A 12,968-nucleotide genomic window follows, 5' to 3' on the forward strand; every position below is an offset into this window, starting at 1 on the left:
ATGGCTGTAAAATTTAAAAAAAAAGTTTAAGCTATTACTTAACTCTTCTAGGATGCTAACAATTATAATTTTTATTTATGAAAACGATATTTATTAATAGATTTATAGATCTACACTTACAAAAAGTTAATATTGATGCTGCCATTTCTTAAATACTAAATTGTGCTTTTTTTCTCTAATAAACCAATAAAAGATTACCACTCGGCTTAAAATATATATATAATTTTGACGAGAAACTTTCTTGCAAAAATAAATATTTATTATTAATTTTACAAGCTGCTGAACAATCTTTAACATTATTCATGCTCCATTCAGAAGCAAAGGATTAATAATTTTTTGTATTATTTCTTAAAATTTCATAGACGGTTTTTTTTTTTTTTTTTTTTTTTTTACTGTTTGAAAGATTTGATTACGTATAAAAATTGAAGGGTTTGCCGCAAAAAGAATGTAACTCCAACCTAGGGAAATTTGCAGTTACATGTACTATCATGAGGAAAAAAAAAAAAACTTGTTCGTTTGGTGCCAAAAAGATGTAACTCCAATCGTTAATTCTGGTGTTACTCAAACGATGGAGCTGTTTGCCTCGTTTGTTGTAACATAGAGGAGCTATTGCCATTTCTCCATACAGATCGGGCCTTCAGAAACACTGTAAAACGTAGAAGAAAAGTAGAAAGATTTTTTCTACTGTGTGAGTATACTGATATCACAGAGAAGATAAGTGAAAAGTTTGCTGTTACTAAAGTTACCCAAGGAATGACTTTCTTCATACATCCATTAAAAAGTTTCTTTCTGAAAACTGCTTACATCACTTCTAATGGTAACAAAAGGGAAAAGTATTTACGAAATATAGAATATATAAAGTACGAAATATAGAATTTTTACTTATGAAAAATCCCAAATTAATACAGGATACGTATTATGTAAAGGGACTACTCTGTAACAAGACAGATTCGACATCCAAAACATTATTCCATTAATATTAAACAAGATTCAGCCATCTTATTCTCACATCCTTAAGAGCCCAAAATATAAAGATGTAATGGAACTAGCTCGCAAATACGTCTCACAGAATGATATTCTTACGAATCTGTGATGCTGCTTCCCAGCATAGTTGGTTCCATCATCAGAAAGACTGTTTTACAGTCATCTGTATTGGACGGAGTCCGGGTGTCGCGTCGGAGGTCCCAGAGCTTGGCGATAAACTTGGCGACCATTTGGCGACTTAGCGACGAATTTGGCGACTTTGGCGCCAAAATAGATTATACCCGAAACATTGAGAATTTTCCCGATCTGTCCATCAGGAACCGAGATACGCCTCGAACGTTCCTGATTGGTTGAGAGGTTTCTAGCCCCGCCTCCTGAGACCTATAAAAGGAGGCAGTCTGCACCTGCCGGGGTGGTAGTCGGGCAGTAGTGAGAACCGACGATGAAGAACGAGTCTTCCAGAGATTAGCAGAGCAGCGACGGAGTCAAGCTAGTGCTGAACTAAGCTGTGCGCTACTGTCTGCAATAGAGCCTTGTTGTGAGCACGTCTCGGATGAAGATATTTGTCTTCTCTATGCTGTATATAGTTGTCGTCTTTGTGCTGTCCTGTCCTGTCTTCGTGTAAATAAACGTCGTTGTTTTTTTTTCTACTGCCGCCTGCTGATTGAGCGTTCTCCACACCATATAACTTCCACTACTCAAACGAACCCCGGAAATTTCGTAACAATATGTAGTTCTACGATGGCCTACAACTTGACGACGTAGCAGATGAGCCTGACGTTACAGAGGGGGAGTAAAATGATTAATGGAAGTATAATTTTTTGTTTTTAAAAGCCAAGTTGTATTCACATTTTGTCAGTTTACTTTAAATAATTAATAATATTATAGTAAACTGCATTTTTATCGTGAAATATTTTTCATAGATTAACTATCTGTTTGGTTGCAAGAAAGAGGTAGCTCCAACGTTCCAACATGTGCCACGTCATCTGAAAAATATTTTTTTATGTGAAAATACTGTCACAATATGTAGGAACAATTAATAAGATTGATCAAAAGGAAAATCATCGCACAATTTGGAATTTAGAATTTTCAAACATTTTTTATGGTTTTCTTTCAAACTTGAATAATTGGAGCTACCTTCTTTTTGCAGCAAACCCTTCAATGACTGTTTATATATTTTAAAAATTACATTGATTAATATTTAAAAGCTTTCTATTTAAAAGAATTATCTTTTTTGACAGTTTAAATTTTATTTTGGGTATTTAGGATATTATATCAAGATAGAAAGGAAATGAAAATTAATACAAAATAACCACACTGTGTTTGCATAGTTCTGAATTGAAAAACCTTTTTCAGTTGCTGCTCAAAGATGTTCAGATATAGATTGCTTGATTTGCTTCATCACTTGTCAATCAAAAGACGATCGTTTGTACGATACCAGGGGAAGGCCCTTCCACATGCGGAAGATAGTTGAAAAGTTTACAGGAAATGTGTGCAGTAGCCTTAGAGGAAAACCTAAAATATTTATCTTTCTGGTATGTTAATAACATTTGTTTTATTAATGAAATTAATTTCATTATTAATATTTTCAAAATGTGAAACTTTGAATTCATAATTTAAAACTGATTGTCTAAAATTATTAAACCAGCGGAAATGGTCCCCCCAGAACTTTCTCGCATAATCTTTAATACACTTGCCATGCCAAAGAACTCTAAAAATAGTTAAGAAATATTAACTTTCGTCGTGAATTTAACATTTATACTGAATCTCTCGTATCATGCTTGGCGAGTGTTTTGGCGATTAATCTCTGGCATGAGGTTTATAGCATCAAAAATTGAATTATGTTTTAGGCACGTTTTTCTCAACCAGTCGAAACAAAAATTGGACACAAGACTGCATTTATAGTCATGAAATCCCATACCAAATTTGATATATTTAAGTCTTTAAGTTTTTGAACTATCGTGTTTACATGTTTCTGAAAGTACAGACCAACAGTCAACCCGTAATTGGTTTGACTCAAAATCTGACAGGTGTCTGTACTATAAATGTTAAATCGCTATAACAAATTTTTTCTATTTATCTCTCTTCATTTTACCATTATCTTGTTAACTTACATTCAAACAGCCGAACAGACAAACTTCTTCTGAACATATTTTACTCAAAATTTGATAGAAATCTGCAAATTTGGTGTAAACACTGTATACCAAATTTCAACCGTCTAGCTCAAAGCAATTTTGAGCTATCTGTCGCAGACGGACAGAGAGACATTTCCCAAAAATGTAGTTTTCGAACATTGAGAAGTCTAAAACGTGGAGATTCGTAAAAATTTCGAATTCGAATTTTTTGACGATTACTATATTTTCTCTTTACTATGTACATGAGAAAGTAAAAATTACATTTTTTGCATTGATTTTTTTAATGAATAATGACAAAGGAATATGAATCTTATTTGTTTTGAACTGATCTCCATTGCTTTATGTAACCGCTTTAGAAATATTTCGAGTAAAATCGAGTAAAATTGCAAAATTTACTTTAAACCTTAATCAGATCCTAATCAAGGCTGGATTAAATCTTCTAGGAATAAACAATGAAAATTCCGGGGCCCCATTTCCGCTCCAAATTATCAAAACCAGATATTTTTTTTTTTTTTTTTACCGATTTTGATTTAATTTTTTATAAATAGTTTGAAGGAGCAACTTTTACAAGAATAAATTTTTTAAAAAATTTTATGTCAGTCTATTGCATATAAAAACATAAACAACTGAAACTAAAAAGCAATTTTAAATAAAATAATAAAAAAAAATGATTATTTTTTCGGAACACAAAGCATATTATACAAGGGGTGCTCAAATGAAAAGGTACGAAATGATACTGTGGGTATAAATGAAGATTTTATTCAAAGTATACACAATAGGCCTGAGCACAACGATCCCATTAATTAACGAGCCGAAGGATTCCTTGTTCTCAGAATTCTTGTGGCCGTGACGAGACCCAGTCCTTCACAGTGCCCTTGAGTTCGCCGTCCGAGTTGAAGCGCTTCCTTTTCAGATGCTTTTTTAGGGAACCAAACAGATGAAAATCGCAGGGTGACATATCCGGGCAGTAGGGTGGATAGTCGAGCTGCTCCCATTTTAACTTGACCAGTTACGCGTGTGTGACCGTGGAGACGTGTGGACGCGCGTTATCATGGAGCAGAGCCACACCCTCCCTGAGTAGTCCCGGTCTTTTGTTCTTGATGGATCTGCGTAGTCTTCGGAGTGTCTCACAGTACACATCTGAGTAAAGGGTTCTTCTGTACTCTGGGAATTCAACAAGTAGCGTCAATTGGCTCAAGTAGGCGCTCTTTATAAGAGCCTCTGATCTCTCCGGCGCATGCGGGCGTCTGCGAATGCTCCGATTTACGCCGGAGACTCCAATCGCATCCCTAGATGTCTCGCTAAGTTCTCCCATAGTGGCATAGGTAAATATGTTAACGGTTACGTTGTTACGACGTTTCGTATATCTTTTCATTTGTACACCCCTTGTATTTAATAAAGGATAAACATTTTTTTAAAAAATAACAACGTGTCATATTTTTTTAATTATGAAATAACATAACATAATATAAAACTTGCAAATGGTAAAATAATTAAGAATATTATAAGAATAATGTCCCAAAATTAATAAAAACAATATTTGATTTTAATTTGAGTACATTCGAATTGCACAGCCTTTATAATTAAAATAAAAATACAAAATTAGATAACTTTCAAAATATGCCTATAAGTGTTGAGAGTTTGGGACCAGTGGCGTAGCAAGGGTATTTGGCGTCCAAAATATAATATAAATATTTCGCTCCGAGTGGTTTCAGTTCAGCATCAGTAGTTTAACATATATAGATGACACCTGATTAAGGGATTTGTTTTTTCACCTTTTCATGATAGTTCATTTCAAAAATAGGACGTAAATGCATTGAGAATTTGTCCTGATGGCGCCCTATAAAGATAGCGTCCGAGGCATCAATATCTCACCATGCCCGGTAGCTACGTCATTGCTTGTGGCCTCATTAATTTGTGGTATATTCGTCACAACTTTTTACTTCACCATCTTACCATAACATTTAGATAGTTGGGGTAAATTATCAGTTAGATTAAAAGTTAGTAGTATATTTATTGCTTGAAATATCCTAAAATATAATTTTTACCCTCATTTCGACCATTTTTCGAACTGGAACTATACTTACATCTCTAGCTGCTTAGAAATTAGCCACTTTAGACTTAAACCTCGTTTATAAGAAATCACATCTAACAAATCATATTTTGAGATTGCAATCATAGAATAATTTATTATTATTGTATTCTTTAAAAGTAAAGTGAAATATGACAGTTAGTAAATTCCAAGAACCATTAAAACGCCACAAGACTGATATATGAAAATAGTGTTTTGTGTTAGAAATTGTTTGTTTAATATGATGAAATTCACCTTTTTTTTTAAAGCAAATGCATTATATGATTCCAATCGATTTAACGAAGAAGAGTTATTACAATAAATTTTATGTTTATTAAATCAGAGCAGTTAAAAAAAACTATGAAATTTCATACCACACACAAAATATTTATTTCTGTGAAGATACAGTTTCTGATGGAGAAAAAAATGTGAAAGGACAAGATCTCCATATTATAGTATACGTTTCTCCTTTGTGTTTAAGTTTAACCTTAACTTTTATGCTTCTTTTTATTACCCGTTTGGAGGACCCCTTATATATCGGAAATGTGATCTATTACTGATTCAATCAAGGATCCATAAAATACTTAAAGAGTTTGTGAACGATATGTACATTTTATATTACATGTACATTTTATGTGTACAATTAATCTTATAAGTTTAAGAAGTGTAAATTTAATGCCTGCATGATGCAATGTCACGACCATAAGCAGGTTCTCGCTCCCTTGGTGGATATGAAAATGATGCAGAATCGAGTTACCTTCACTCCAGTGTTGGGGCATACTTTACAAATGAGGGATGGATGGATGAACCGCACCGTACTGGGGGCTATTTTAGTTTCATTATAGTGCCTGAATGAATTGTCTTTGCGGCCATTCCTTCACAACGTTAGGTGAGCAAGTAGTAGTTCAAGAATAGCTCGCTCAAGGCTATGGAATGTATCCGTTTCTATTACTTATTCAATTGTTGAATTGCATTGAGAGCCAATATATATATATATATACATTAAATTTGCAATATTGAATTTTATTTACAATTTATGAAATAATCAATTTAATTATTAGCTATTTGACTTTTCCCGGTTTCAAATATTTTTCTTATCACCGATACCTTTGATTCCTCTCCTTTGTAATTAATAAAGTTTTATATCACAATTAAATGGAACTGATCTGTTGTATCAAAATTTTTTTGCAATTTATTCTGTCTCATTGATAATTTCAGATGTTCTCACCAACCCAGCAATCTTCTGTTTCTGCTGATAGTACAGACTGCATGTATGAAAACCTCATTCCAGTACATTCCGATATTCTTGAAGTGATTATTACTGTTCAAGGTATTGAAAAATAACAATTATTTTTTAATTAATTTAATGTTGTATTTCGACACAGACATTGATTAATATGTATGCTAAGTTCTGAACTGAAAAAACTCAAACAAATTTGAAACTTGATATTTCACTATTTGTTTAATTTTATGTATTATTTCCACTGTCAACATCTCGTTTTATAAACTAATACTATTGACGAATTTATGCATTTTGTAGCCCTTGTCATGGCATGTTTTGAAGTCCCTCTTTTAACAAATCGTACCTTTATGTGTCCTATTCATTACTAACTTATTCAAAAGATTAATTATTTATTTTAATAATTTTGCGAAGATTTATTTTATTTATTTATTTACTATCCCTTATGAATGCGGTACATCCATATTTGCCTACTTTATTATCGGAGTATGAGCTTAGTGCTTAAAAATGTTGATGAACGTAATGAAATGAATTTAATATTAGGATATTATTTTAAGTTTTAATAGTATCCTAATATTTATTATGATAAAATTTGTATTTCTAATTTATTCATTTGTTAAATAGGCTAATTACATTTTTAATCAATCCGTCTTCTCTCCCTCTGCTTAGTTGGAACCACAGACACAAAGTTTAAAAGAATGAATACGATATCAACTCTAAAAAATTACTGCCATATGACGAATTAACATAATACTATCCAGACATACAGTAAAAACAGAACACAGATCGGGAGTACTTATAAAACTAAAGTGCCAAAAAAACTTGTACACCTTTCTAATATCGTGTAGAATCCCCACGAGCACGTAGAAGTACCGCAATAAGGGGACATGGATTCAACTAATTTGTTAAGATATTCTGTAAACAGTCCACAAAGCCATGGGAGTGCGAGGTGGTGGAGGAGATCTCCTAAGGATAGCAGGTTTCAAAACATCTCAGATATACTCGATAATGCTTATGTCAGAGGAATTAAGTGGTCAAGAGAGGGAACGAAACTCAGAAGAGTGCTCCTCAACCCACTCGATAGCTAATATAGCTAATGGGGTGGCGCATTATCATTTTGGAATTGTCCACGTCCGTCGAAATTCATACAGGACTTGAATGCATGCAAGTGATCAGAAAGGATGTTAACGTACCGATGACCTGATATGGTCGAGTTTAGACGTATCAACGATTCCATTTCATGCCAACTGCATACGTCCCATACCATGACAGAGCCTCCAGCAGCTTGAACAGTTCCTTGTAAGCATGAGCGATTCATGGATTCATTGGGTTTTCTCCACACCCGTACACTGTCACCCATCCGGTTGAATTGGGAACGTGACTCGTCAGACCAGACAACGTTTTTCCAGTCATTAAAGAGTCCAATGCCGGTGTTGGTGAGCCCAGGCAAGGTGCAGATCTTTGTGCCACAGAGTCAACAATGGTGCACGAGATGGTCTGCGGCTGCAAAAGCCCTTATTAATTAGGGTACGTTTCACAGTACGTACGCTGACACTTGTTGATGGACCTGCATTCAAATCCTCAGCAATTGGAGGAAGTTTTGAACGTCTATCTCGTGTAACGATTCTTTTCAGCCGTTGAGGATCCCGTTCTTTCAAGGTCTTTCTTGCGGTACACCCTTGAGATGATTGCGGGCGAAAATCCAAATTACATCGCTACTTCGGAAATTCTGGACCCCCATCTCTCGGGCACCGACTATTAGTCCCCGTTGAAAATCACTTAAATCTTAATAACTTGCCATTGTTACAGCAAGAATGGATGTAATAGCCTCCTCAGACACCTGTTTGTCTTATATATGCACAGCCAACCGCATCGCGTTAAACTGATTAGTTTAACACCTCCGTTATTTGCACATGACTTCCTATACCAGTTTTTCTGGCTCTTCAGTGTATTATTATTTTACAAAAAATAAGTAAGAAAGCAATTTGGGTGAGTTTCCAAAAACGTTTTCGTACGTTATCTAATAAAGTTATTCAAATCCTCCTCATAAAATAATGGACTTTCAATAAAGCCTTGCATAGCAATAGCGAACAACATTTGCAAATATTGATCTTTTTCATGAATCAAGCGCATTTCCTGGATCTACCATATGATCTTTAGGAATTAATCAATAGCATGCAGTTAATACACAAGTATACGAAAAATTGAATTTCTATTTTGGACGCTTTTTTGTACTGATCGACTGAAACCAAAATTTGATATAGAACTACAACTGTAATCCCAAGATCACATACCAAAGTTCATTTAGTTAGTTATTGGCTTTACGGGCATGCGAAAGTTAATACTGACAGACGAGCAACACCTAGATAAATTCCATTCAAATGTTCCGTTACGTGATAAGAATCTAACTTTGGATTATAAAAGTATGAATCAAATACCATTTACCTAAATTGTTGAGTTTTAAAATTATCGCATTTCCATGTATGCAAAAAGTACAGACCAACAGACGATCCATTACTTGTTGAATTTGGTTCCACATTTGATACAAATTTAAATTTTAGATGCTAAATCTGTGCACCAAATTTTACCTCTCTAGCTCTTTACATTTTGTAGCTATTATGTCCATGTACTGGAGCAGCCAGATTTTCTATGAATGAATTTCGTTCAAATTTTGATAAAAATCTATAAAATTAGGGTTACGTCCATAAACAAAATTTCATCTGTCAAGTTCAAAGAGTTTTGGAGTTATCGAATTCGTGAACAGACAGACAGAGCCGATAAACGGACGTAGTTCCAAAAATACTTTTTTCGGATTCTGAGGTCAAAAAGATAGAAATTCGTCGACATATCGATTTTTTTTTTTTTTTTTTTTTTTTTTTTGAGGAATTACAATACTTTCTCTTTATATACTTTGCACACGAGAAATTAAAAAGTGTAAGACATCCCCCTTAAAACAGTGCGATCTTTGTCTAATATTTACCACTGAAAATACGATAGGTATTTAAATTAATAAAAGTAAAAAGCAATTGACAATTGCTGCAGAAAGAGTTAAAAAGTATTAATTCGATAGCATGCTTTGTTCCTGAAAATCCATTGTATTTTCAGTATTATTTATTTATTTCAGGGTTTTAACTTGAAATTATTTAATTTTTGTATATCTTAAAATTGACCTACATTTTTTTAAAATCTTTTTTTAATGAGTCTACTTATGACATTATGTTAACGTCTGATCAAAAATTAAATACCAAAGGCCATCTTCGTAAATTTAAGTGCCTTAGGCTAGAGTAATTTGAGGCCCTATAAGAAGCGTACTTCGAAACTTGTGAGCACACATAGAATAATTTAATATCCCGTCAGAAGTGTAATTGATAGATAATGATAGTGTAATTGATAGATGTGTTTAAACTGCTAAAATGATTAATATTTCATAAAAAATGGAATAAATGCAAATTATATTTAAACTGATTTTCAAAAATGCATTAGAGATAAATTGTTAATGTCATTAAATATATATTAAAAATCAGGGATGAATTGTACTGTAACAAGAATGATGTCATTAAATGACTATTTTTACTTTCTGGTATACGTTGCAAAACACAATGACTTAAATAGATCAAATTTGGTATGGGATTTTGTTATTACAAGTGCAATTTTCTGCCAAATTTTTGTTTCAATCGGCTGTGAAAAAGGTTTATAAAACACAAATCCTATTTTTGGATACTATTAATGAATGCCAGGAATTAATCACCAAAACACTCGCCAAGGTGACACGATAGATTCAGTAAAAATGTTAAATTCTCGACAATAGTTAATATTTCTTGACTACTGAACGCCAATGTCATGTAAGGCGACCTTGCCACTATTTTTTCTCGGAGCTTAAACCATGCGATTTCTCTCTATGAGTAACATTTCAAAAACGTACTGTTTTGACAAAACTCCACGTCACTTGGAAAAACTGAAGAACCGTCAATAAAATGCAGCCATTCCATTAGTGATAATGCAGAATATTGGTATTAATTGAATATTATCTTTTGTTTTTAACATACATAGCATTAAATATTATTGGCTGATTTTCAACGACTAATAGATTTCGAAACTCCTGTGTTACCTATCAGTTTCCTGTGGTAAGAAGATGAGAAGTTTCCAGCATTTCTGGTTACAAAAATGATGTGAGGTCGACTACCTTCTACTGATGACAGGACGTGCTCCCAACGGGAAGGATTGTACCGTGGCCGGTGACGGCCCTTAGGTCTCAATTTTAGTCCCCCCCCCAGTGCAGTCGCATCAGTTCGGCCATTCAGATTTCATCTCTCTACCTCTGAGCGGGTTTGATTAGTTTCATTTGATCCTGACAAAAAGAATTACTTGACTTCATTCGTTAATCTTGCGAAGACAAATTAGACACTGTAAAAATTAAATGGTTCTAACAATCGATGCTCTTATCCTTTATAATTTCGAGAAAACTGTTTGATTTTTAAAATGACCTTTTAAAGGAAAATAATATCAGACCTTTTCTGGATATTCTGTGTATTTCTAATAATTTTAATGTATTACAAAATAAATTGCATTTTTTATATATATTTTATAGATGCAAGGCAATTAAATGCTGTGATAGAAAAATTTTCCGAAATTTTTGGAAATGAAAGTTCTGAAGATTTTCTGACTCAGTTGACCAGGATGAATGAAGAACTTGTCAAGGATTACGGATTTTATTCTTCTTCAAGCAAAAATCAGGCTAAATTTTATATAAATTCTACATTAACTGAAGCCCTAATATTAAACAAAGCAGTATCTGAAAGCTAATGATTTCCCATTCTTTTAGTGTTGATGCAATTAACAGAATTCCTATGAGCTTAAAACATTGCACATGCAAATACATTGCACATGTATAGTAGGTACATGCGAAATGCAGTTTTTAGAAGTAATATCTCTGTATCAATTTACATGGAATATGTATTGCATTTTTTAAATTATGTTGTTCATACTTTAATCTCACTATATTAGTTTTGTTTTATGAATTTAATTAAAATAAATGACTTTAAATTATGTTGTTCATACTTTAATCTCACCATATTAGTTTTGTTTTATGAATTTAATTAGAGAATGATGACTTTAAATTATGTTGTTCATACTTTAATCTGACCATATTAGTTTTGTTTTATGAATTCAATTTAAAAATGATGACTTTAAATTATGTTGTTTATACTTTAATCTCACCATATTAGTTTTGTTTTATGAATTAAATTAAAGAATGATGACTTTAAATTATGTTGTTCATACTTTAATCTCACCATATTAGTTTTGTTTTACGAATTTAATGAAAAAATGACGATTTAATGAGGAAAAATAAAATCGTCTTGTTTTGTTTCTATATGATATTTAATATGTAATATGTGTGATATTTAAATGTAATTTTTAAATAAAGTTTTATGTTTATTATTGAGAATGTAAATATACCAATTTTTTAAAAATGTTTTCCACAAGTGTTTTAATTTATTTGACATGTAACTGTGATAAATTTCTGGTTTAAAAATTGACCATTTTTGGTTTTAATGTGAAGTAGAATTTTTTTTAAATATGTTAGATATTGATGATTATTTTATTTTAATTACTTGGAATTTGGGTATTGTACAATTTTTATGAAATGTATGCTCTATAAATCACTGTGAGTGTTAGTTATTAGCATAATTCCATATATGTATAATATTTATACAATCGTTGTACATAAAATTAAAACTTTTAAGCAAATGTTTGCTTGAGAATAAGATGTTTTTTCATGAATATTTATTTATATTTCACACAAATCTACTTATAATCTTCTGATTTCTGTCAAAACCTGTAAATCTAATATATAAAAATGAATTTTTGTTTGTTCGCATACTATGCACTGCCGTACCATTCATCTAATGGCGATAAAACTTTGCCAACTTATTGCTTTGAACTTAGAGAATCCATGTTTTTCACATGGGTGGTTGGATGCTCACGAGTCGGACAGCTAAGATTTTTTTTGAAGATGGAAAAACAAAAAATATTGTCTACCCTTAAGTATACTTGAATAATAAAGTCAAAATGTAGAATAAATATTATTTTTACTTGTTCTGTATATGCCATTCAATTTGAGTGAATGTATTCATTGACGATAAGAAAATAAATTTCATTCCTTCCATCATTTCTAATTAAACAAGACAGCTATTTTAAATTTCAAACGATATTTCAAAAATTATTTCTTCTGTGGCAACAACGCTCCAGGAACCATACAGTACTGTATAAGAGAAATAATACAATTGGAAAAATGTTCTTGCTAGAGGGGAATGTAATTTTTTTAGTTATTTTTTAAACTACCCGAAATTAAATTAGTTTGAAGTACAGTAGACTCCCGATTATCCGCGCCTGCCGCACTAAGTTTTTTTTTTTTTTTTTTTGCTTCCAAGCAAAGAGAAAATGCTTCCAAAGCAAGAAGCCAACACAAATAACTGATTTCTTCAAAAAGGTGTAGTTTTACAGTTATGCTTTTGTAATTACATAATACATTACAGTA

General features: G+C 32.4%; 1 protein-coding gene across 1 annotated transcript in view; it reads left to right on the forward strand.

Annotated features, from left to right (window-relative positions):
• The window catches only part of LOC129981693 (uncharacterized), a 47,732-nt gene extending 35,203 nt beyond the window's left edge, over positions 1-12,529 (forward strand). Inside the window, exons 11-13 of the mRNA XM_056092631.1 lie at positions 2,341-2,519; positions 6,409-6,520; positions 11,019-12,529. Coding sequence (XP_055948606.1) covers positions 2,341-2,519; positions 6,409-6,520; positions 11,019-11,233 — 506 coding nt within the window. The 3' untranslated portion in view covers positions 11,234-12,529. The remainder of the gene's footprint in view (positions 1-2,340; positions 2,520-6,408; positions 6,521-11,018) is intronic.
• Positions 12,530-12,968: the final 439 nt, after the last annotated feature.

This window comes from Argiope bruennichi, chromosome 8 (assembly GCF_947563725.1).
Source record: "Argiope bruennichi chromosome 8, qqArgBrue1.1, whole genome shotgun sequence".
NCBI lineage: Eukaryota > Metazoa > Arthropoda > Arachnida > Araneae > Araneidae > Argiope > Argiope bruennichi.